At 42.9% G+C, this 26,722-nt stretch overlaps 1 protein-coding gene across 4 annotated transcripts in view; it reads left to right on the top strand.

The window, feature by feature from the left end:
* Positions 1–26,722, top strand: part of SMTN (smoothelin) — a 777,537-nt gene that overhangs the window by 593,107 nt on the left and 157,708 nt on the right. For all 4 annotated transcript variants that reach the window (XM_069214660.1, XM_069214661.1, XM_069214658.1 and 1 more), the window contains 2 exons: positions 369–542; positions 16,688–16,750. In XM_069214660.1, coding sequence (XP_069070761.1) covers positions 369–542; positions 16,688–16,750 — 237 coding nt within the window. The remainder of the gene's footprint in view (positions 1–368; positions 543–16,687; positions 16,751–26,722) is intronic.

Genomic DNA, 26,722 nt, shown 5'->3' with positions numbered 1-26,722 from the left:
CTCTCCCAATCTTCTTGTTACCAGGTGCTCTTGGTGCTGCTGTGGTTAGGTGTTTCCTGGACAGTGTGAAATCACCACTCTTCCTTATTTTGTACGAGTGATTCATTTCATAGCTGATAAGAGCATTCTTAGTTGGATGCAGAACAGGCAAACCACACAATGGCATGAAAGCTTATGCACCCTATGCTCCTTAAAAAAAGAGGTGCCTGATTTTGGAATACAGTACATTTATGGTTTCTACTGTCACTGATTATGGTGCTCAAAGTTTTCCCATGTTTGTTTGCAGTCTTTCTATCTATGATATGTTGATTAAATATTTGCTGACGCCCATGTGTCTAATTTACATTGTTTTCTTGTATATGGTGCAGATCAGCGGGAAAAAGAGCGAGATCAGCGTTTGCAGGAGATAAAATCAAAAAGCACAGATGGAAGAAATGCAAAAGGGGCTCGCAGCATGGAGACAACAATGAGCCAGAGTGAAAAATCGGTAGATGGTTCATCCATCAGTACCCTCACCAAAACACAAAGACTTGTCCAGTCTAGTAAGATCTCATTAAACTTTTGCCAAAATTATTTACATGTAGTATGCATACTGTAGTCAAGCAAATTAATCTCTGTTTATGTATGAAATAACTTTAAGTGGAGAATTGGTTGCCCTTTGTTGCTCTTTTGGGGTTTCTGGCTCTAAGGAGTTATGCAAATCTTACCAAAGACATTTGTAGTGTAGAGGAAATATCCCAATCATGGCATGCTATTCATAGACCATAATAGTGTGTGTTTGTACGTGGGTGGGGTCTAGCTGGGGCTGAATTATGGAGACATCTATGTACTTTAATCTAGTTCTCAAATACAAAAGCAGGGGATGCACTTATTCAATCAATAATTGGAAGCACTATGAAAATGAGCCTCAGAAAATTGGTGCAATATTGATATAATTTTGATCAACTGAGCAGACCTTTACGTTGCTTAACAAACAGGCACCCTACAAAAGAATACCCTTCCAATAATAGTAGCCCTAGGATACGGCAGTATGAGTGCTTGACTCCTTAGCTGGTAAGCTCACCTAAAACATTCTATTAAGCACCATTGGTGCAACCAAAAAGGCTTCTCCATAACACAGTACTAGACAAAGGGCACTCTTACTAGTCCCAATAGCGTCTCAGGACAGGATACATAAAACAAAGCTTTTAAGAATCCTCAGTGGCAGCTCATTTATCCATGGAACTATGGGACGTGGGATGGCAGACTCTACCTATCCCTTGACGAACAGCAGTTATGAATATTTGCTTCCAAAAGAGATGCCCCTAGCCAGTGAATTTTTTCCTAGAATAACAAATGCAGTGGTTGTGACTAAGCGAAGAGATGCAGTGAAATCATGAGTAAGAATGACTCAACTGTCTGCTTTTTTCGTAGAGCAGATGTGAAGATGGGTGGAGTGTTTTCTGTAGCATGGTACAAAATATATCTATGTTTTTTCCCTGTGGGTCTAAACTCTGCTCATATAGTTGCTTAATTACTTAAAATGCAAAAGGATCTTCTCTAGCTTGGATTCTATCCAACTCTACCTTGGAGGAGGTAACATTGATTCACAGACCCTTTGCCGATATCCTGAAAACAAAGAGAATTCTTTATGCACAAGCAAAATGTCTGACCAGAGACAATAGCATATTTCTGCATCACACCCTACCATGCCTCAGTTTAAAAGCTAATTTTCCTCCAAGTTTTTAGCTCACACATCAGCCCTCTCTGGCTTAATTAAATTACAAAATTTTGAACATGCACTGAAAACATAATTCCCTCCCTTGACAGGGAATGTAGACAAACATACTCTCGAGTTTAACCATTATATTTCTGCCTCCTTGGAGTCTGCCTCTCAGTTTAAGCACACTAACGCCTAACTCTTTGAGACATAAACCATCTGTCCTATGGTTCTTAATATTGCTAAAATTGTGAAGAGCAAATGTAAAGGCCTAGAAAGAATATGGAAGGCTATTTGCAACCTCTCTACCAAATCCCTGTACAAGGCAGAATGAAATAAAAATAAATATACCACAAACGTCTAAGATAGATCCAATCTGATTTCTTGTCAAAGAGAATCACATGGTCAAAAGATGGCCTCAAAGAAATTATCAAGATAGTTGAGGTCAGCTTGAGAATAATTGCTAAATTAAAAAGGGATTTTTTTTCTTCTTCTAGTGATTGCAGAATAGGCTGCTTCTGAATCATAGTACCATGGGCATTGTCTCGTCTGAATGACATTCATATAACTCGTCCGTGCTTCGGGCACCCACTTTGTGATATTTCTTCTAAGTCCCAGGAGGTACCTAGCTCCTATTTTTGAAATCATGCCCAGAGCAGAGCCTGTCATTTAGTTTTATTCTTTGTTTTTAACTTGTTAATTTTAGTTTGAATTCATTTCTTTGTAGTGTTAGCAGCAAGAGAGCGTGCCCTCAAACACAAGAGCTGCTGGGCTCAACTTTCTTGTTTATTTGCGGCACCCTCTGTGTATTTACTTCACCAAAAGTGCAACACGCTCTACTATCTGGCTGAGTATTGCCCAAACACACCTTCCTGACACCACTGCAGCATTTTTCATAGGCACTGCTGGACATCTTTGCCAGTGGCATGCCTGAATGCATCCTTTGCACCAAACTATGCCTTGGTGCTCTTATTCGGCAGACAGGTTGAACACTCTTAAACAGTTTTTTGAATGCACCTCAATATTTGTTATAAATGTTCTCTTTGCCCCAATTTTCAGCTTTTTTTGCCGTTAGTTAACAGCCGCTGTGGAAAAAAAATCATTCGACACAAAGCAAAGCACACTCGGGCCCTCATTACCAGTCCAGCGGTCCTTGGACCGACAGACTCGCGGTGGCGGTCTTGCCACTGCCGGGCCGTCAGTAAAGACCACCCTATTATGATTGTGGCAGTTTGGCCAAAGCCAAACCTCTGAAACACCGCCAGGGCCGTTGGATCGCCGGGCCGGAGGTGAGTACCTTCTGCCCGGCAGTAGCCATAACACTGCCATCGGTTTTACAACTCAGCAGACTACCAGCATTTTCATGGCGGTCGCACCGCCACAAAAATTCTGCAGTCATTCACCCAGTGACAGGAATCTTCATTCCTGTTGCCAGCAGAGGCCCCCCACACGACCACACACCTACATTCACACACCCCACTCACCCACACATTCGCTTACATGCACCCCAAAACACTCGCACCCAAACACGCACTCTGATACACCCATTCACTCGCACACACACACTCAAACAGACACACTCACGCACAAAAAACAGACACCCTCTCCGCAGTCACACACACATACACTTACTCACACCACCCCTCTAGCCCTTCAGTATACATGCACACACAGACGTCCCCTCCCCCCGCATTCATACACAGATGCAGACATCACACATATCCATACTAACACCCCCACCCGCTCTCAGACTGACATACAAGCACCCCCACTCACACATACACTCCCCATCTGCACACTTCCATACAAACACCCCCCACCCACACACTTTCATACAAACACCCCCACCCGACTGCACACATACACACAGACACCCCCACTCACTCGCAGAATTGCACACATGCACCCCTACTTGCATGCATCTCAATACATAAACCTACTCACTCGCACTCCGACGCACACCCCTCCCATTCTGACACACACGCCCTCCATGCACACATACAAATACACACACGCACTCATGCACACCCATAGCGCTACACATACACACCACACACATGCACACAACACCCCAAACCCCCCTTTCGGCCCACCTACCTGTCTCGGAGGTCATTTGGGAGGGGATTAGTCTTGGGCGTTTCCACCGCCAGCACCGCACCGCCGTTCGGTAAACTGCTGCACTGTATTACTTATCGGTGTCCTGTTGGCTAGGTCGACGGTGTCGGATTTCCACCCGTAAACGGGCGGAAATCTGACATAACTTGTAATATGGTGGTCTCCGGACAGCAAACACTGGCAGTCTTCTGGCGCCCGCGGCTTTGGCAGTCTTGTGAAAAAACCACAGAAGTCGTAATGAGGGCAGTCTCTGGCTATAGAATGTTAGATCACTGGTCAAACATACAGTAGAGATTTTCAGCACAATCAATTGTGCCCAAATAGATGTTGTTTTTAATGCACTGCTCCAGATATTTTATTAGCAAATCCCAGTGGCTACTTGATCATACATCAAGTTCATCAGTCAAGGCGTGGTGGTGGAGTTGCTAATTGTTTCTGAACTTAAATACAATGCTCAGTGTCTAAGTTGGATAAAATTTTGGAAGGAGAAGCCTTGAAACTTCAACTCACAGCCAATTTTCGCCAAAGTGTGTGAAGACCAATTTTAAAGGCCTGCAAAGAAAATGGAGGGCTATTTACAACCCTTCTGCCAAGACCCTGTGAAAGGACTTTTTTTTAAACCCACAAAGGACTAAGGGAAACCAGTCTTATTTTTTGCCCTGGATCACAAATCATCCCAATGAAATTTCAAGATAGTTGAGTCTTTTCTATCATGCCAGAGTTCTGTCTCCCCCTCACAAACCCACTGTGATAACTTATCCAGTTTCTTAGAAGATAACATTTCCACAATCTATCATGATTTCGATCTCAGCTCCAAAATGGTATGTTTCTTTTCCACAGCATATTTAGCGGCTGGCACTACACATTCAGAATTTGAGGTAATTTTGCTAGCAGACTTGGAAGCAGTCATTCTCTCTTATTAATCAAGATCACATATAAATTCCTGCCCTCCGCATCTCTCAAGTTAGCTATATAACACCTTTAACACCTTCCTTCAGACTACGTAAGTGCCTCAGTCCTGTAAGTTAGCTATGGTTCGACCTCTGCTTAAAAATAATCTGCAAACCCATCTTTTTTGCCTAATTTTAGGGAAATCTCACTTCTACCTGCAGCATTGAAAATTATGGGGACACTTTTAACCATCAGCGTTCGGACTACCATGAAGCTCGTTCTCTGTTGCATGTCTTTCAATCTGGCCTTCACTTGAAACATAGTACGGAGGCAGTCTTGTTGGCAGACTCTGAGTGCATTAAAATTGTCTTAGACCAAGGTAAATCAACTGTCATGATCCTGTTTGACCTTTCAATGGCATTTGCTATGCTGTCTCACATCATCTTGCTCCACAAACTCAGAGAGTTAGTAAGTAGTTTGGCACTTTGAAGACCCATTCTTTTTTCTTCTGCCACAATCAGATTGTCCGTCTTCTGCCATTTTCCACTTATAAAACCAGTCCCAAATTGGGAGTTCCACAAGGCGCTATTCTCTTTAATGCCTGCATGGCTCCCTCTGCGGCTTTAATTCAGCCCCTTGATATCCACATTTTTAAATTTTACCTTACGCCGATGATACCCAACGTATTGTCTTGTTTACAGATAATACTGCCAAAAATGAGAACACCTTCAAAATCTGCTTCTAGCAATCTCCAGATAGATGAAGACTTTTATTTTACAGAGAACTCTAACTAAACATTGATCCTCACCTTTGGTTCCAGCAACTCCCCATGGTCCCACACCTGGTGGGCTTCAGAATTGAGTGCCCTTTGCCACCTCAAGGGTGAGTGGGAAGCCAAAACACTAAGTAGACAAACATTCCAGTTCACCATTCTCACATACATCCAGGACGAAGTCAAAGGCTAATCCAAAATAAAACATAAAAAGTTCAACTAAGGTTCTTCTCCTCCTTGATGCGCCTGCTCTAGTGCGAGGTCTCCTAGTTTGCGCTCAAAGAGGCAGTCAGCAGTTTTGATGTCTTATTTGGATCTAATTCTGGTTATGGAGCGAAGGCAACCCAAAGTTCCCAGGGAATTCTCAATTCTACAGCAGATTGTAGCCTTCAGGAAGGCCATGATGCAACACTTCATTATGGTTCTAGATCCAACTGGTGTGCTTTCAGGTCCAGCAGTTTTCCGGGTCTCCAATTAAATGAACGCTGACAGGTCCTTTCTCCACTGCAGTTGTTCCTGTTTGACCTCAGCCCATTCCTCCTTGCCCGGGCTTGGAGTGGGCCATGCCTCGGACACATTACCGTAGTCTCTCCCAGTTGCTTCCTTATCGGTACCCGATTCTGCTCTGCCTCAGGTCATAAATTTGGAACCGGCTGGCTGAGACGCATCCCATGTACCTCTATATGGTCAACATGTCGCACCTCAGGTTGAGGATAGCTCTCATGCCGTTTCCTTGTCTCTGAAACAGTTTTTCAGCAGGATGGAAGCCCTCTTTAGGTCTGAGTTTGATGCTCTTTAAGACCATGGGCCATTTTCACCACAGCCGACTATGAAGAGTTGGACAACTTTTACCCACCTCATTACTCTGATGTTGGAATGTACCTTCATCTTCAAAATGCAGTTTGTTCTGTCACCGCCAGAGACAGAACTGAGTATGTCCTTGGACCTACTGAGAGAGGAAAGTGCTTTGTATGCAGTAGTGGTATGCAGCTCCACAGAGGTGTTAGGATTTATATTTGTCTACAGTGGAGACTAAAACTAACCTTTTAATCAAGAATTTTCAGTCTGGACAATCAGCTTCAAAGCCCTTGCTGACATTTAATGAAGCCCAGACCAAGTCCATTGTGCTAGACCTGCTCCAAGTCTTGATAGCCCTCACAGTGAGTCACCCAACTCCGTGCGTGACTAAACAGACCTGTGTCAGGTGATCCATCCTTTCTAATATAGCATCCTACTCTTGAGAGCCTGATCATTCAAGCTTCTATTAACAAAGTCAATCTGAGTTCTTTTTCAATGGTACTACCAGATAGAGAATCCAAGAAAGTATACCCTAAGGGCAAGAGCGTCCCCTCTTTGCCACACTTTGCTCATTGAAGGCTGTGTGCCTCTTGAGTTGCTACACTCCTGCCCTCTGAGCTATGTCAAATTTGATTTTGCCTGCTCTGAATACGTTTTTCATGAACTCCATTGCTGAAGTGTGTCAGAATGGTGAGGACATGCCATAGTGTCTGGCCTGGATACTACGGGTTGTGTTGCCCCGGGTATGGGCACCATTGTTGCTGTCTGACATTACACTTGGATGCATGACACCAGGCTTTCCAGGGACATTAAAATTTCCAAGACAATGTCTGCACCTTTTGATGGGTCCAGTGTTTAACGAGAAGGCAGACTTGTGCTCAAACATTTTAAAACCAGTACAGCAATGGCTTGGTCTTTGGGCTACTTTACCCAGCTCAGCGTTTTTACCAGCAATACTGGAAGTTTCAAGGATACTTTAGGGGAAACCTAATGCCAGCTCTCAAGCTGTACAAATGTTGTTCCAACATTTTCAGAGCTCTCTAAGTCAGTGGCAATGGTAGGGCATGCAGATGCAGCAGTCCTCCTTCTCTTTGTCTGCCGCAACTAAGCTTCTTTATGATTTCCTCCATCAGTTATTCGGAGAGGTATGGGACTCAATTCAGTATTATCTTCCCAGATGGTATGCAATTACATTGCATCAGTGGGTCCTTCAAACTGCCCTCAATTTCTTGATTACTCCTCCCCACATTCTTACAGTTTTTGCTCCTAAGTTGGCTGATCATGTCTGTGTTCTCTCCAAAGAAGTGCTGTTGTTGCCAGCCAAGGGAAGATCAGTTACACAGGTTGGATCCACCATGGTCCCTTGGCTTCTTCATTCATAGGACTAGTAACACTGGGTGGACAATCAATTTCTGTGGCTAGATTCGCCAGTGCAAAGAACGGTGCATAAGAAACAGGCCTTATTGCAGTGGTTTGTCCACTGCATTTAACTGATGCCTGGTTTATTCTATCAGGACAAAAACTGCAACTTCATCCTTGGCTGAGGATGTTCCTTTTTTTTTTTTTTTTTTGCCTGACAGCTATGTGGGTATATGTCCATACTTTCACCAGGCACTATTGTATCGATTATCAGGTCCACTGACAGGATAATTTTAACTTCTTGGTCCTGAAGGACACCCTGGTGTAAAGTCACAACTTCTTGGAGGGGGCATTCTTTTGGTATCAATTTACAAATTTATTAAATAAGAAGAATAAGCTATCTACAGTTGGGAGACACAGCCTGACCACTTAAAACAGGATACAATCATACCACTAAAACAATCTTCCTTACGCCAGACACTAATCAATATAAGGCCACTCGTAGATCTTGCCTACCCATTAAAGGGCCAGATTTAGAACCTGGTGGATGGGTTACTCTGTCACAATGATGACTGATATCGCGTCCAGCAAAATCCAAATCCCATAGGATAGAATGGGATTCAGATTTTGGCAGAAGGGATGTCTGTCACCATTGTGACGGAGTAACCCGTCTACTGAGTTTTACATCAGGCCCAAATTCTTTGAAGGCAAAATCAGAAAGAGGTGACCGGACTAGATGAACAAAACAATGCACTATTTAACGGCAAAACATAAGTGACGTTAACATAGTAGCTGGAGCCTCCTCCTCAACCTAGATGAAAAGATAGCCCTAAGTTTCTGACCTCTACATAATGTACAAGAAGGTATACGACTTCGCCTCTGATTCAGACTTGTGTGGAATTATGATTGATGATGGTAATTACCCCAAATTCTGTTTTGCCTTGTGGGATATTTACATGGTGCTGTACAAAATTAAAAAAACATTTTCAAGGTTTGTCACATCCATTTTTTGGGTTTTTCCAATGCATTTCCTCAATGCATTTTGACAGGATTTTGATGGCAAACCCTGTCAGTGTAGAACTTCAGGGGGCGGAAGGGGATGATAAGAATGCTCAGTAGAACCATAATTATCACAGTTAAAACTTCGCTTTACTGTGGGATCATACCTTTCCCCAACACTCAGAGTGGGGGCATTGGAGGCTGTAATGTTAACAAGCAAAATACTGCACTGCTTTGGAATGGACCTGATCCTTGAGCCTAACTTGCGTTCAATCCATTGTGTTGACCATAATAAAATTGTCATAGGGAGAATCCTTGAGTTCGTCCTAATCACATTTTGAAAATATACTTGCGCTCACATGCCCATTTGTTTGAACAACACAATCAGCAGTTCCAGATGTAAGCAGTTGACCCAAAGAATCATCTCTGCTTACTAAAAGTACCAGGGAAATAAGCCAGTTTCACATTATTTGATTCATATATACCATTTCATGTCAGAAAGCCTGCAGTGTTTCATTAGCATAAAGAAAGATTTGTTACTGGACAGCGCCAAAGTTATAACAGTATGATTTAATTTCTCCCAGCCATGGGGACATGCTCAGCCCTGACAACAAATTACAGACATTCTTCCATTACCACAGGATGGCTCAGTACGTTAGTGTTGCTCTTGAGATATGCGTGATGTGCAAGACTCAGATTTGAATCCAAGCAAAGCATTCTCTGACTTCAGTGCTTCTGAGATTGGTAAGTTGAGCACCATAAAATTGAGAAAGAGTAGTACCTGTTACTTATAGATTGAAAACACCCAATTGTGGTAGGAAGCTCAATGTAAACAAATATATATTATTACAGAATGCTTGGTCTAATCGTCAACTCGGATCTATCATTCATGAAAAATAAAAATATGGCTATAATAGGAACTAATTTATAGCTTCCATTTCCTCTATGTGTGATCAGTTATTTAAGAAGACCATTATGTGGGCCTGACCAGTCCTAGCTCTGCAAATGTGATGTAATGTGGTCCTCTCTATGTTGTAGAGGGGCTCATTGGCACACTGCGAGTTTTCAAAATCTGGCTATCATCAATTTCCTCCACCCTTAACATGGAATGTGGTGTATAGTAATGCACCAAAGTGCCCAACTATGACATTTTGGGCAGTAAAAAATACAAACCCATATTTCATATACCAGCTTGAGAGTCTGCTTTTGCTGAATATTGAGCTTAAAAGAAACATAAGAAGGGCACAAGAGATTAAACTCTGTTCTGGTTCTGCATACATTTAGGTTAGCTAAAGCACTGACAATTTCAGCATTACTTGTCTGATCCAGAAGGTTGGTCATCAATTTAGAATATGAGTTCACTCTATCCTTGTACTCAGTACCAACTAAAGACTTGGTTGACACACGGATAAGGGAAGATGACACTATAGTCATCATATTTCACATATGACCTAAGTTCTTCACTTCATCAGGGCCTAAAATCTTCCTTATTTATTTCAGAAGACTACTGCCTTGCTCTTTGTAATTTAAATCAAGTTCCTTCAGTCTTTTTGATAAAAATTCACATGTCCAGACTGGGGAATTAAATGCATGTCACAATGTATTGAATGCAGAGTGATTCCTGTATTTTTCTGTTCCTCAGAACGCAATGATACAAGCTTTACAAAACTCGAAATAGGCTTGATTTCATTGGACTTACTATCTAAAACAACTTCAGTGAGGCTTTTACATTCTCTGCTAAAAACCAGTGATAACTCAAAATGTTATGTCTCAATTGTGAAGGACGCAGAGTTTAAATCTCTTGCCAGATTGTTAAATTTGTTTCTAATTCTCAGTTCAGGCCTGACATTTTCAATCCCAACAATCAAATGAAAATGGGGATGGTAAAAGCTTTGCTTAGTGAATCAGCAAGGTCTGTCAGTCTGTTGTTAGATAAGGGTTATTTAATGACTAAATAAATCTGTTTACCATTCGACCAAACATTTGGGAGAGAAAGGAACGCTCTCTTACCATACTAAAGTTTCAGAAAAGAGATTGCGAAACCAGTTTTGTGTATTCGCATAGGCGTAGACCCCAACTGGAGAAAGACCATTCTCTTGAGTAGAATTTGTGACAAGAGTTTCTGCCAATGCGGGCTACGTGAGCAATATAATGTAACTCTCTTGTTACTTGATTGCTTGTATTTTAATGAGTTGCTTATACAAATCGTTCGCCAGACTTTAAACGCCATGTAGCTTTAGTAAGAATGGAGGCACTAGAGACTTTAGTAGTGATGTAAAATGTTGATATAGTGATAGCTTTAGCAAAATGTATTAATACAGTTAAAAATTTCAATCTTCTAAATACAGTCTGCATTAGTGTTCTCTTTCTTTCTAAGGTTGGTTGTAGACTTAATGCTATGGTCTAAGATTTAATGTTGAGTGTTAGTAAAAGTAAGTCTGAATTAATCTTCTGTCTATATTAAATAGTTTTCTTTGAACAACAAGGTTTTATTAGTTTTACAAGAGATGAGCCATTGTTATTAGAATGAGCGTTCTCATTGTAGTGAAGCACTGTACACTTTTCTTTCCCTAGCAATGTTCAGGTTAAATTGCTTTTGCCTGTTACGAAAAAATGTATTTAATTCTAGCGATTTATTAATTTTACTTACAAAGATACTATTTGTTTTACTTGTAATTGTGCAATACTTTATATTTCTAAAAGATGTATTCTTGGAAATAGGGGAGCTAATTTACACATTGAGCTCACACAAAGAGACCTGTGTGTGTGATTCCTGTCTTGTTTTTCTTTGCTTTCTGTTCCTTCTACCTCTGTCTCTAGGATCCCTAACCATCAAATGACTTCAAGTAAAATCAATGAACATAGCTTCTCAGACAATATAATTTTAAAGTTAATATACAGTAAAAATTAAATAATTATGTAACGATTATTAAACCTGATACTGCAACTGTTGTTCATTATACTCAAGATTGCTGCTGGTTCCGGATGGTTACGTTGGCAGCTCATGTTTCTTATACACTCCAAGAGAGAAAGGGCGATTGCCAGGTCCTGTGGGCCAACGCATCAATTTGGCAAGCAATATCACAAATGTGTTCATACAGTTTATTAGTTTGCCAGTTTATGAATGTGTTCTTAGGACTAATTAGTTTCCATTAACCAGAACCCAAGCCATTGCCTGCCTTTATTTTGATGAATGAAGTTTGGGGAAAGAACATGCTCCAACTAATTTTCAGGTGGATATTCATGAATCCTGTCATCTGCCCCCACATAAAAAAAGTTTTGTTAATACAGACACTAATGATGAGAGTGACTTTCTACATCCTTCCGCACAATTCCATTGTGTAATGAAACGGGCTGTGGAGACCTAGAGTTTTCTTCCAAATTTTAAGACCGCACTACATAACTTTTATGTGTTTCACTTGACTATACCTAGTTTGGGCTGTAGACATGAAGTACAGAAACAGAAGTAACGCTTAGTTCAGGGCACAATGACTTAGTGGTGATACCGTCTCCCATAAGGAAGGAATGGTACATTTCAGTTTAGTGAAACTGCTTCCTATCTGTATTCATTGCTCTCATTTTCGTTCATGTAATTTGTTCCAATCAATCCATTAGCACAGCCAGCCACCTGATTGCAGCAATAAAGGAATATCATGCTGCAATTCATCATGCAGGACACCATAACTTCCAAAAACCACAAGCCACGCCCTTCCAACGAGACGCAGCCATAACAAAAAGTTTAAACTATTTCCTTCACATGCTTTTCCTCCACTGCATGCTCAAGAGGATCCAGTACATGACATGAGTACCATTCTGAAATCATTTCTAAAGCCAAAACAAGGATAAACAAATGAGTGCACTTTGGGAGTGCCCAGTGAGCTTTAACCATGATTGGGTTTGGCTCAGTGCAAATGTAGTTTGATAAATCAGTTAAGAGTTGCCATTTGCTCAGTATAACCTTACTGGAAAAAATATCAAGAGGCATCTTTCTAGGACGTTAAGCTTTTAATGTGAATCATGTGTGAGCTTTTCTTAGATCTTGCAAAACCAGTAATAGCATACTCTAGCAAGCTATCTCAACCTAAATGGACTTATCATAGTATTGGCAAAATTAAATATTCTGTACTTTGTATTAACATATCTGATAGAGAATTCTAGCTGCAGATTCCTTACCTTTCTATTCCTTAACTTTACAATTTCCTAGCATCAGCTCGGAATCCAGAACTTTTGCTGAGCAATACCCTTGTGCAGATTGTCGGGTGGCGTCGTTCTGATCTTCGTGGCATTATCGGCGTTGTTTGAGCCATCTGTGACGTCACAGTCGCCTAAAAATGCACCACCTAGGTGCCTGTACATCAGTTCTTTTCCTTCTGTACCAGTTAAAGTGTAGATCCGAAACAGACCTACTCTCTTTTCGAGGCTTTGGAAGGGGCGCAGCCCCAGGCCTTCCACAGACCAGCCACCAGCATCCACCAGAATAACATCTTGTGCAGGGTCACAGTCACGGTGCCTTCCGACCCACAGGGTCTAGCCAGAAGTCGTCCACCACCCAGCCCCCCACCTCCACAGCTTCCAAGCCCTCCTATTGTGAATCTGCACAAACATGTACGTCCAGTTGGAGGGAGGATTCAATTTCACCTCCCTCGCTGGCAGTCCATAACATCAGGCAAATGGGTCTTGCAGATCATAGAGAAGGGCTAGTCCCTTCCCTTCCAGTCTTTGCCTCCCCCAGTGGCTTCCTCAAAAGAACAGCTGATGGAGGATCATTTGGTTTTGCTCCATGAGGAAGTTGTGTCTCTCTTTGCCAAGGGAGCCCTAGAAAGGGTCCCTATATCAGAAGTAGGCAATGGTTGTTATTCCCGCTACTTTCTGATACCCAGAAAGAACAAGGGCCTTCGCCCTATTCTGGAATTGCAGGACATCAATCTTTTTCTAAAAAAAGAAGAAATTCAAAATGCTAACTCTGGCTCAGGTCTTGTCTGGACCAAGGAGACTGGATGGTAGCATTGGACTTGCAGGATGTGTATTTCCATATCCCCATCCTTCCTGCCTACAGGCGTTACCTGTGGTTCAGGGTGGGCTACGAGCACTTTGTTTACCGCACTCCCCTTTGGCCTCATCAGTGACCCTCGGGTGTTCACCAAGGTGATGGCGGTGGTCGCAGCTTATCTCTGCAGACTAGGGGTTGCAGTCTTCCCCTACCTTGACGACTGGCTGTTGAAGGCTCCTTCACCCCAGGTTGTCATCACCCATCTTCAGACTATGGTGAACTTCCTGCATTTGCTGGGGTTCACTATAAACGTGCTGAAGTCACACCTGACTCCCTCTGACGCTCCCTTTCATCGGAGCAGTTTTGGACACAAAGCAGCTTCAGGCCTAGCCTCCAGAGCAGCGAGTCCAGTATATTCAGGTTATGATTCTGATGTTTCTGCCTCTATCCTGGATTTCGGTGAGACACTCAGAGGCTGCATCCTGTTAGTAAAACATGCCAGATGGCATATGAGGGCTCTGCAGTGGGATCCAAAGTTCCAATAAGCACAGCATCAGGGAAATCTCACTGACACGGTTCAGATCTTGGAGGGAACTGCAAAAGATCTCCAGTGGTGGTTAATGAACCGCGATTGGGTCAAAGGCAGACTCCTCTCCTTTCCCCAAACAGATTTTACAGTGGTGACAGATGCATCGCTTCTGGGATGGGGTGGCCATTTGGGAGAGGTGGAGATCAGTGGCCTCTGGTCTCCAGCAGAATCCAGACTCCATATCAACTTACTGGAACTCTGGGTGATTTGAGTGGCGTTGAAGGCATTTCTTCCTGTTGTAAAAGGTAAGATGGTGCAGGTGTTCACCGACAACACGACTGCAATGTGGTACTGCAACAAGCAGGGCAGTGTGAGGTCATGGACGCTTTGTCAAGAGGCCTTGCGTCTCTGGACATGGCTGGAACCATAGTGGTTCAACACCTGGCAGGTTTTTGGAACGCCAGGGCAGACAAACTCAGACGTCGATGCCTAGCGAGTCACGAGTGGTGTCTCCATCCGGAGATGGCACAAGAACTCTTTCAGCAGTGGGGAGAGCCTTGGTTAGTTCTGTTTGCCTCCAAAGAGAAAACGCAACGTCAGCAGTATTGCGCATTGGAGTTTCCAAGGCGGAACTCTCTTGGCGGCACTTTTCATCACGAGTGGAGCTCAGTCCTCCTGTACGCCTTTCCGCCCATACCACTTCAGCCCAGAGTTCTCAAGAAGATCAAAAATGACTGGGCCCAAGTAATACTGGTCTCGGAGAGTTTGGTATCCCGAGCTTCTGAAAATGAGCATCAGTCCTCCAATCAGGCTGCCCCTTCGAGGAAGATCTTCTGTCGCAGTGGCAGGGGAAAGTTCTACACTTGAACCTGTCAACTTTGCGCCTTCATGGGGGGAGATTGGATGGCGACGGTTGACAGCCTTCTACCTTCCTCCCATAGTCTGTAAAGTTATTTGGCAGTCAGGCGTCCCTCCACTAAGACGGTATACACCTGCCGTAGGAAACATTTTGTATAATGTTGTACAGAAAGATTCATTGATCCTCTTTCAGTTTCTCTCTCTGACATTCTTTACTTTGTCTTTACCCAGCCCAGCAGGGCTCTGCAATGGGCACTCTCAAAGGGTATCTTTCTGCCTTATCGGCTTTCCTTCTGCTGCCTGATCAGCCTTCGTTATTCAAATCTCCAATTATAAATAGGTTTCTTAAAGGGCTTGTACATAGGTATCCTCCTATGCCCTTTGTCATGGGACTTAAATATGGTCCTCACTTTTCTCATGTGTGCTCCCTTTGAGCCTTTACACAACTGTCATCCTCCTTCTGCTCACCATCCAGACAGCCTTAGTAATGGCAATAACATCTGCCAGAAGAGTGAGTGAGATGCAGGCTCTCTCATCTAAGCTTCTGTATCCAACCATGTTCCCAGACAAGGTGATACTTTAAACTCGTGCCTCTTTTCTACCCAAGGTGGTGACCCCATTTCATCTGGGTCAGAACATCACCCTGCCCACCTTCTTTGCTCCTCTGCATCCCTCTAAGGAAGAGGAGCAACTCCACCGATTGGACCCAAAATTAGCTTTGTTGTTCTACTTTGACTTTTCAAAAGAGTTCCGGGTGGATGACCAACTCTTTGTGCGGTACGGAGGAGCAAAGAAAGGTTGAGCAGTGTAGAAACAGACCATTTCGCGCTGGGTCATCCTCTGCATTAAAATCTGCGACACACTAGCCAAGAGGCAGTCTCCTCAGTGCTTGAGAGCTCATTCCACCAGGGGCAAGGCTGCTACCACTGTGTTAGCACGGGGTGTTCCAGACCTGGACATCTGTCAGGCAGCGACGTGGGTGACCTTGCACATGTTCGCAAGACATTACTGCCTGGACAATCAGGTCTGAAGAAACGGGCACTTTGCTCATTTGGCCTTGCAGGTTTTTGTGTCTTGTGACAAGATCTGTCCACAGCCAACTGCCTGGAGGTTATGGCTTGGGTATCTATTCTAAAGGTAAGGAATCTACAGCTAGAAGTCTGTATCCGATGGACAGGTTACTTTCCTTTAGTAACTCATTATCTGGTAGAGACTCTAGCTAGCTGCAGATTCGTTACACCCACCCATGTCTCCCTGCTCCGCAAGGGTTAGGGATTATCCCTTTCAAGGCCCTAGTTTTTGGCACAGACAAACTGTTGGTTCTTTTCATGGATATGCACTTCTGGCGTGGAAGTTGGTGGAAAAGGAACTCACATACGCGCGCCTAAGTGGTGCCTTTATAGGCGACCAGGATGTCACAGACAGCTCCAACGAAGCAGACAATGCGACACAGACCTGAGCGATACCACGCGACGGCACGCAAGGGTATTGCTCTGCAAAAGTTCCAACTCCAAGCTGACGACAGGAAATTCTAAAGGTAAGGAACAGAAAGGTAAGGAGTCTGCAGTTAGATAGAATCTCTCTCTACCAGGTAATGCGTTACTGAAGGTAAGTAACTTGTTCATTACTTATATTTTTGTTACATATTATAATTCCAAGGCACTCCTTTATTTACAGATGATGGCAACAAAACCTCCAGGACAACCACAATGGAGTCAAGTTACATGAAGAGATCAGAAGGTATGCCATTTACTTTATTCTTCTTTTATTCATATTTTCAGTGTATAGCTTAGTCCTTCCAGCGGTGCCCAGGTCCAGCATCAGGTTCAGGGTTGCCTAACTCTATAGATTTACCCGAGAATGAAAGCCTAAGTAGCACGAGGATGTTTATTTGTATTAAACTGTAGTGACTGCCTCGAGGATCTCTTGTATTGAGCTTCTGCTTCATACTCTCTGTAAATAGCACATTTTATAACTTTAGGGCAGGGTTTCCCAAACTTTTTAGAACCATGACTTACTTTTTAGAACAACAAACTTTCGCAACCCACCAGTTTGTGGTAGCGGATTGTCATTTACAGACAGTGTAATTTTCATTGAAATGGTCAGTAAATTTGCACAGGCATACAGTTTTATAGATAAAACTATATAGCACACAAATAATGTGTGGAAATCGGTTGTCTATGAATATCCATCATTGGGCATCAATAAGTGTCTTGATTTGTTTTGATCCTTTTAAGTTCTGTTCGAGCACATTTCACATTACAAAAAAGTGTTTCATTTTTTCCTTCCTAACTGCTGGATGCATATTTTAGAGGTATTTACATTTTGTTGGTATTTCAAAAAAAACATCCTAAATGGTCACATAATGCGTTTTAAAAACATTTGACTTCTCTCTTTGAATCACCAGAAAAAGTGACAAGTTAAACACAGAATTTAAGGGTGACCCAGAGTGGGAAACATAGCTCTTTAGTTGTTCAGCATATCTGACTGTCTGTGAAGAGCTGCAGTACTTGATTTATGAGACTCTTCTATACTGAGGTGAATGTACTTGATCCTACTGCTACATATAGTTTTTCAGTGCATGAATTCGGAATCCGCAGCTATAGAGAGCTGCAGAACCCTAAGGATGACGAGCTATAGACCTGCAGTGATCTCATGAATAGTAAAACTGTAGGTTTTCATGTCCAGATGTTGCCAAATTCTTTGTCCCGTCAGTGTAATTAGTAGATTTGCCTTTGCAATATGTGCTGTTTATTAGTTATGCATTATCGGATTTTGTTTGATATTTATCAATATTAGGCTATCTCTTAATGTATAGCATTCGGCTCCTGTTTATTTCGAAAAATTAATTTAGATGGTGCTCATGTTGTGATACAATGGTTTATCAATGCTTTATATTAAATTATATTGACATGCTATGTAAACACGTTGATTCATTCAGATTTCAAAGAATTGCCGTGAAGCACAAATGAAGGTCACGCCTTCCTCTACCTGAAGAATGGCTGTTCTACTCTCTCTGTGGAATTGCCGTTCAGCTAGGAACACTGATCATTTTGTGGTGGGACACTCACATCTCAATCGATTGCCTACGCTTAGTGGGAGAATAACCAGCTCTCATTCGAAGCGCCTGCCTGCCAAATTGAAGCGTCCACATCTCCATATTTGTGTAGCATACTGGAACAAATTTCAAAAGAAAAATTGCATTCAAATGATCCTATCCAGATAAGATGAGGCAACATTTTTTGTCTGATAGTTGAAGCCACGTTGTATTCCCAAAGCCTGCGATTTTCAAAATCATAGATTTTGTGACCCTAAAATGGATTTTTAAAATGTACTAAACCCATTTTGCTATCTGTAATAGATGACCGAATCGCAAAATGGGTTTTGAAGCCCATTATGAATTACTATTTGGAAGGGACTCGTTTTAGGGCGCCTGATTAGGATATATATCAGTGTCTCTCCAACACCTCAAATGTTTATGAAGGCAAAAGCAGTGGTCCATGGGACCACTGCCAACATTCCAACAAACAAACAAAAATATTTTCTTTTTAAAAACAGCAGGTTTTCTGAAAAGGAAAACGGGCTGCATTTGGGAAAAATGTCTTTATTTAAAATGGGATTACAAAAATAGGCCTCTATTCCTTTAATGGCATTCAATTGTAGTTGGCTGCAATTTGCAACCTACCTAATGAATGTTGATGAGATAAGTTGGATTCCGCTCACTACCATGTGACATTTTTTTGAACGGACCTATTAGTCATTGATTGGTTCACAAAATATTTTCCATTTGCAAAACGTTGGTGTGTAAATTGTCACTTCTCTTTGTAATTGAAAATTTCTTATATAAAAAAATGTTTAAACATATTTTTAAAATCATGAACTTCACAGGTCTTAAGTTCCCATTATAATTGTCCTCTCACCCCTAAATAAGAAAGAAACAAACCAGAATGGAGCAGGTGTGTATTACTGCTTACGCAGAACAATAATGACACTTCTGTAAGGAATCTAAGTGTCATACTGTCCCAGAAGGTCCAACACTATTAATTAATGTGTCCGTTCTTTTGAGTGAAGTTGCTAAACGTAGTTACACAAGGAGTCGTATTGTTAAGCATTTATACTGTCATTCAACATTTTTAATTTTTAAAGTATGGTTTAACTTTCAGTCCTTTTCTGTCATGCCATCCTCAAAACCCATTGTCTTCTCATAAGTAGTTCTTGACAGGGTTTTCATCTCAGGGTTAGTCTGTTAGGGATCATTTTGCTGCTTCCTTGTGAGAGATTGTATACGTTTGCTAAAACACCTTCAGTTGTTATAATATGTGAAGCTCTTTCTAGGCTTCACTTTCTTCCAAGGACATCACTGCCTGGAACTATACTAATTTTCAGCGAAGCTACACAGGGGGGAAATGTTGTTCTCTGCTACCCTTCCCATCAACACCCCACTGAGGTTCCTCCTGGATTAGGCACAGTTTTTGCATCCATAGCTATCATTACACACTCGTGTGTGCCCTGACAGCATTGATATTTTACTAGATGCTGACATCTTCATCTATGTTGACAGTTTTCATTGTTGAGATGGGTTCTTTATATGATCACCACAACAGAGATCCCTCCATGATATTTGTCTTCTCCAGTTTTGAATCGTTCATAGATTCACATATTTGAGTCACCCACGCCATTAAGCTGGGCGTTCCATGGTAACATCACAACTGCAGTCCCTTCTTAAGCATAACCTTGAGGCTGTAACAGTGACTGTTACGTAGTGTAGCCACATAATTTTGAAAGAAACAAACTTCAGCCGATCAGAGACCACCACTTTGAAGACTACACCCTGAGAGGCCACCATCTTCCATACTTTTTAATACATGTCTTGTGTGAAGGGAGTCCAAATAAGCTCTGCTCAAATCGGGAAACAGCCATAACAACGCAGCTGGTTCCCTGACTAGCCTTTACCACGCATGTGTTACAACAAATGCATCATTACCACAAATAGCCTTTACCACGCATACCATTTCAACACATTATTTTGTAATGGTATGCATAGTAAGGGCTATGCGTGGTAATGATAGTAAAGGCTATCGGCGTCGTTAGATGAAACTGAGATATCCTTCCATTTTCACAAAATGACCTGCGCCACACCTCGGTATTAAGGTAAGGGAGATTGGGCCTGGGGTTGAAGTGGAACTTTTTTTAGTGAGCGGGGGAGGGAAGAAGTTGCAGTCAGCTTCTTGGATGAGCTGAAGGAAGCCGCTAGCTAGGGACCCGGTGAGGTGTTTAAATACTGGCGGAGAGTTGGCCCACTCAGGTCTGGTGCGTAGTTGGGGAAAGCTGCAAGGAACAGTGAGGGGGTACAGGAAAGGGAGACACAGGTGATCGTTTTATCAGTGCGACTGTGTTTTTTTCCTCATTAAAGAGAGGGGGCAATGGCTGTCCCTTACATGGGAAGCTTTCTCACATCATAACTTTGCATAACCCACATTGTGTTTCACTCGTCCTCGCTTTATTGAAACTGAAAGATAAGCACATATGAGGGACCAGGGGTGCCTGTAGTTCCTGACGGGACACATAGTCGGCATCCAGGGCAAAACGGCAGGCATTTCAAGGGTTTGCCTCCTTTCATTTGAAGAGACGTTCTGTTTTTACAAGGTAAAGTCTTAAATATTTACTGATATCCCAAAATGAATAGCTTTGGTGCTTTCGCTGTGGGGTGGAGTGATGATACTAGTTGCTAAATATCTTGTGTGAGGAGAGTGAAGGAATGCGGAGCAGGTCCTTCTGTCAGATGCAAAGTAATGTGAGACCATAGATGCTGAATGAAAGGAGCTATTCACAAGAACAGTAATAGTGTGTGTGGTGTGTGTTTTTTGTTTTTATTTTCTTGTTTTCCAAGTGCAAGCATGAGATAATTAAATTCCACCTCATGCTCACGAGAGCACTTATATTTAATTGTCACCAGTCGCTGCTACTGATCACATTAGAGCCTTAAGGAGCCAGTCTCGGGTTTGGGGCGGGCATGATTTTAGGGCTCAGGGTAAGGAAGGTACTGTTTCAGGGTTCAGGGTGGGGGAGGGGTCTTTTTTAGAAGGGCTGGCGGGGGTGTCACGCTGCGGTCTTTACCACGCATATAACTTTAACATACATGCTTTTACAACGTAATTGGTTGTAAAGGCATGTGTGGTAAAGTTTATGCATGGCAATGGCATTCTCATTGTAACACACGCGTGGTAATGACATGCGTTGCAACGGAATGTGTTGTTCCATCATACAACCCTCAAATTACCTTGGATAAGTAATTTTGTGAGATTCTTTCATACTTGGAAGACATCTTTGACAGTTATTTGAGAAACCTTTCCTTCTAACAACTACTTCAGGATGTCAAATAGTACTATGAAGCCTTTTTAAACCCTGTAGTTCTTGTGGTAAAAAGAGGCTATATTCTGATGACCCTCATAATGAGGATTGTATTTATTGCTGACATCCTTCTCATAAGCTTAAAGATTGCAAGATATGGAGAAATATTTCCTCAACTACTTTAAGGGATAGAGAGACAAGCATTCTTTGTTGGCTTCAAAAATTAAAAGGGGCACCTACCTCAGATAGGGTGCAATTTCTCTTCAAGGACACCAAAAAAACAATAAGAGGTCTAGCACTAATATAGGCTAGGCACATTGGCTCTCCTGCGGTAACTCACACCCTGAAAAAAACAAAACTTCAACTAGAGCCAACCTCTCCAAAGAACCCATATACTTACTCAAGAGCTCCATCTACGGAGCCCCCTGAAAATACCATTCTCATCATCTGCCTTTCTCTCACACTCATTTAAGGAAATATCATTGACAAAGGTTAGTTCATTGACAATGGGGTTGATGACCAAGAAGCAATCTGTTGCTATCACAACAGAGAAGTATGCATCCAAAATCTCAGTCATCAAGGCCTGTATTGACATCATCGTTGACAACACTGGCATAATCAGCTTCACGTCTTATGACTGTGACAACGAAAGGCACTTATATCCAAGAACCCCAAAATGGGATGACTATGTAGCTCCTGCCCAAGTTTCTCAAGTGTGGTCACCTGCATCCTCTCCACCAGATGACACAGCAGGATTTTAAGGATCTGCCATCTGAATATTTCAATTTGCCATTACCTGCAAATAAAGTACACTGCTTTCTTTACAACTTCAAATATGCATCAACTAAGTCAGACAAATCAATGCCAGTTATCAAACACTAAGTAAAGCCAACAAACAATTGTCCTAAAAAAACTAAAGTTCAGTATGGTATCCTTGCAAGATAATATTCAGCCTGCTAAGAGGATCTGAATTCATTACCTCCTTAGACTTGCAAAGTGCCTATTTTCACATCCCTGTTCATGTCAACCATAGAAAATAGTTGCATTTCCAAGAGGCAGGCTCCCACTATCAGTTCAAGGTGCTACAATTGCACCGAAGTCAGCCCCGAGGATGTTTACAAAATGCATGTCACCAGCTGCTGCATGTTAAAGGAACAGGGCCACCAAGTGTTTCCGTATTTGGAAAAATGGCTGCTAAAAGGTCCAAGATAGAAGTCAGGCCAGATTTTAACACAAGAATTCCTGAACCTGCTAAACAAAATTGGGCCTGACAGCCAGTGCTGAAAAATAAATAAGCAGTCAATGGACCAGAATCCAACTTCTGGGTGCAATTCTGGATACAAGAAAATGGAAAAATGTTTCCTTCCGATGGGAGATTGCTCAGATTACAAGTTTTAGCAGTTTGGGTTTGATCCAAGAAATGAGTTACAATATATGTAAATTCAGATGTCTTTTAGCCACAAGTTCTTCTGGCTTTCCACTGTTTCCATTCTATCATCCACAGATGAGACCTCTCTAAGAATGTCTGAACTGTCAGTGGAGCTCAGAGATGGATCCTTCAAGGACAAGATCAAAATAATGTCAGTGAGAGTTGAATTGTTATGGTGGACCAAAATGCACGATATGGCTAAGGGTCTCAGTTTCTTAATAAAACTTAACAATTTTATCATGACAATGGATGCTTCATGGAAGGATGAAAGACTCATCTCTAAGACCTAGCTATCAATTACAGGTGGACTATTGAGGAAAGTCACCTACACTGAAGTCTGCTAGAGCTTCAAAAAATGTGCCATTGTCTTCAATCCTTCCTTCCAAGAGTAAGAGCTTAGTGTTGGTCTGCATTAACAATGTCACCACTATGTTTTACATGAACAAGTAAGGACAAGATAAAAAAATCTGTCAAAGGAACCTCAGCTCATCTGGAATTAGGCAATACAGCACAAGAAATCTTTAACAGCAGAAAATCTTCCAGGGCAGGACAATGAGTCGGGTAATCTGAGTCGCAGGACACAAGAATGTCATGAGTAGCAACTGAACTAATCCCAAGTCAACAAGGTATTCACCACTTGGGGCAAATCAGAAATCGATCCCTGTGCAACAAACATAAATCTAAGAATACAATATTATACAAGCAAGCAGAAGTTAACAGAGTTGCGGGGAATGCTGATTCAATTGTATGCTCAAGGACATTTGCGTATGGATTTCCACCTGTTCCTCTCATTTCAGATCTACTAAGGACTACGAAAAAGGAACCACGCTGAATAATTCTGATTGTTTTGCAGTGGCTAAGACAGGTTTGGTTTACGGAACACCTGCTGCTCTTGGATGCTCCACAGATCCCATTGGTGTCATAACAGTGCCCTTTAACCAGAGCCAGAGGCCAAATCCAGTATTTCTGAAGTTGCACGCTTGGCTCCTGAACACAACAAATTTTCCAATCTAAACATCCCAAAAGTCCACAGAAAATTTTATTTTGGCAGAAGCATGATCTGTCAACCAAGAGAATTTACTGACCTAAATGGAGAAAAAAAAATCCTGTTGCGAACTGCTGGATCTGCATCATATATATTTGTAATGCCATATGGAATCCTTCCCTATTTGATTAGTCTTCACCAGTCGGACCTGGCTCCTGCATCAAGGTTCATGTAGCTGCTGTTTTTTCATTTCAGAAGTAAACTTGACAGCCTTTCCCTTTGCACTAATAGACTTATTAAGGAATTCTTGAAAGAGCACTTCAGGTCTTTCCCTCCGATAAGAAAGTCTGCAGTGCATTGTTGTTTGTACTACGTTTAACATGAGTTTGTTGTTATAATGTTACTGTGCAACTCCCAGGTCAACGACAGGGATGATTCAAGCATGTGAATATGTGAAAGATACCAGTACTGGAAAACTACCATTACAGGTAAGTAACTTGTATCTTCTGTCCCAGGATGTCTGTTTAATTGAGTTGCTGAAATGGGTGACAAACATTGCTCCAAATTGGCTTTAACTGTTAGAGAGCTACGAAGGTGGCTAATGTGGCACTCTCAGAAGGCCCCTCATGAGTACATAAATTTGAAGTTCAGTCAGAGGGCTGACCCTGTTGTGGGAAAGTGCCCCTTTAGGCATAGTTACCCCCCACACTTTGTGCCTGATATCTGATACTAACTTGACAACTGTGTGCGCACGGGATCCTGTTAACCAGGCCCCAGCACCAGTGTTCTTTCCCTAAAATCTATACCTTTGTTTCCACAATTGGCACGCCCCTGTCACGCAGCTAAGTCCCTTGTAAAAGGTACCAGTGGTACCAAGGGCTCTGTGACCAGGAAAGGTCCCTAAGGGCTGCAACATGTATTGTGCCACCATAAAGGACCCTCACCAAGCACATGCCCACTGCCATTGCAGATTGTGTGTGCTTGTGGGCAGAAAAGGGTATCAGGGTACCATGCCCAAAGAGCACTGCCTGTGGCATGGGTACGTCACGCCTCTAGCAGACCTTACAGCCCTAAGGCAGGGTGCACTGTACCACAGGCAAGGACATAGCTGCATGAGCAATATTCCCCTACAGTGTTTAAGTCCATTCTTCGACATTGTAAGTGCTGTGTGGCCAAAATAAGTACTCGGGCTAGGAGTTTGTCATTACGAACTCCACAGTTCCATGATGGCTTCCCAGAAGGCTGAGTAGTTTGGTATCAAACTTCTCAGCACAATAAATCCACACGGATGCCTGTGTTAGATTTATTGTACAATGCACCCAGAGAGCATCTTAGAGATGCCCCCTGTATTTTATCCAACCCTTTAGTGCAGGGCTGACCAGTCTGTGCCTGCCTGCCACTAACAGACAGGTTTCTGACCCCATGGGGTGAGCGCCTTTGTGCTCTCTGGGGTCAGAAACAAAGCTTCACACCTCCCCCCTGCAGGAACTGTAACACTTGGCGGTGAGCCTCAAAGATTCAGGCCTCTGGTTACAGTGCACCAGGGGACTCCAGCTAGTGGGGATGCCTGCCCCCCCCTACCAAGCCCCACTTTTGGTGGCAGGTCCGGTGGGAAAATTAAGAAAAACAAGGAGAAGTGTCCACTTCAACTGGGACCACCACTAAGGTGTCCAGAGCTGAAGTGAACCCTCTCCTTGCAGAATCCTCCATCTTGGTTTGGAGGAGAGGGACCAATAGGGATAGAAATGTGCCCCCTCCCCAAAGGGAGTGGGCACAGAAAGGGTGTAGCCACCCTCCGGGAGAGTAGCTATTAGCAACTGCCCTAAGGCCCCTGTAATGCTCCTAAATCTAGTATTTAGAGTCATCCCTAAATCTTACACACCAGATTCCTGGCAGCCTCAAGAAGAAAGAAGGGCTGCCAAGCCGATCCCACCAGTGAAGACTCCAGATGACAACTGACTTGGCCCTAGCTCTACCGGCCTATCGGCAGCTTCAAAGACCCCTGCTCCAAGAAGGGGATGCATCCTGTAGGACCAGCGACCTCTACAAACCCCCAGACGATTGCCTGCCCAGCAGAAGACCAAAAACTCCTGAGGACAGCGGCCCTGTCAAGAAGAAACCTCCAAAAAGGACTCCAGACACACCCCAGACCTGCAAGCCTTGCCCACTTTGCACCCAATGCACATGGCCGGAGTCCAAGTGGCCCACCAGTGAATAAAAGGTCCCCAGATGATTCCGACCTCAAGTCCACCCTAGGTTGACCCCCTCCTGGCCAACACAACAGCATCTGCAGCCTGAATCCAGAGGACCCCCCCTGACTGCGACTGGATCTGACGAAGATACCCGACGCCCAAGGAGACTCTGCACCTGCAGCCTCCCTTTTTTGGGGAATCTGACCTACGGTCCAGCAATGTACAGCGAGGACCTCCCCTACTTGTCCAGCCTTTGGTTTCCTGGAACCGACCCTCTGGACCCAGCCTGGAGCATCTTTTGTGACCCCTGGAATTCCCCTATTGAAAAGCATTTGGCGCCCAGCTCTGCGTTTGCTGCTGAGGGTGTGTGTTTTACTTGAACATGTGGTCCCCCCCTTGTGCTGACCTAAACCCCCAAGGCCTGTGTCCTGGAAACGCAGGTACTTACCTGCAATCTGCTTTCCACTGAGCACCCCCAATCCTCATAGGATCCCATTGTAAACCTGATGCCAAATTTTACCTCTGCACCCAGCCGGCCCCACGTTGCTGGTGGTGCACTTTTGTGGTCAACCTAAACTATGACCTGTGGACATCCTAACCCCCGAAGACTGGAATCGTAAGTCGTGTACTTACCTGTTAACCATGCTAACACTTCTCCCTCTAGGACTCTATTGATTCCTATGAAAAATTGCACTGTCATCTTTTAAAATTGAAAAGTGTTACTTGTAAACTGCTTTACTTGCAAAAACCAAAGT

The sequence above is a fragment of the Pleurodeles waltl genome, chromosome 11, assembly GCF_031143425.1.
Source record: "Pleurodeles waltl isolate 20211129_DDA chromosome 11, aPleWal1.hap1.20221129, whole genome shotgun sequence".
Classification (NCBI taxonomy): Eukaryota; Metazoa; Chordata; class Amphibia; order Caudata; family Salamandridae; genus Pleurodeles; species Pleurodeles waltl.
The sequence above is the reverse complement of the archived record's forward strand: the minus strand, read 5'-3'. Positions and strand labels throughout refer to the sequence as shown.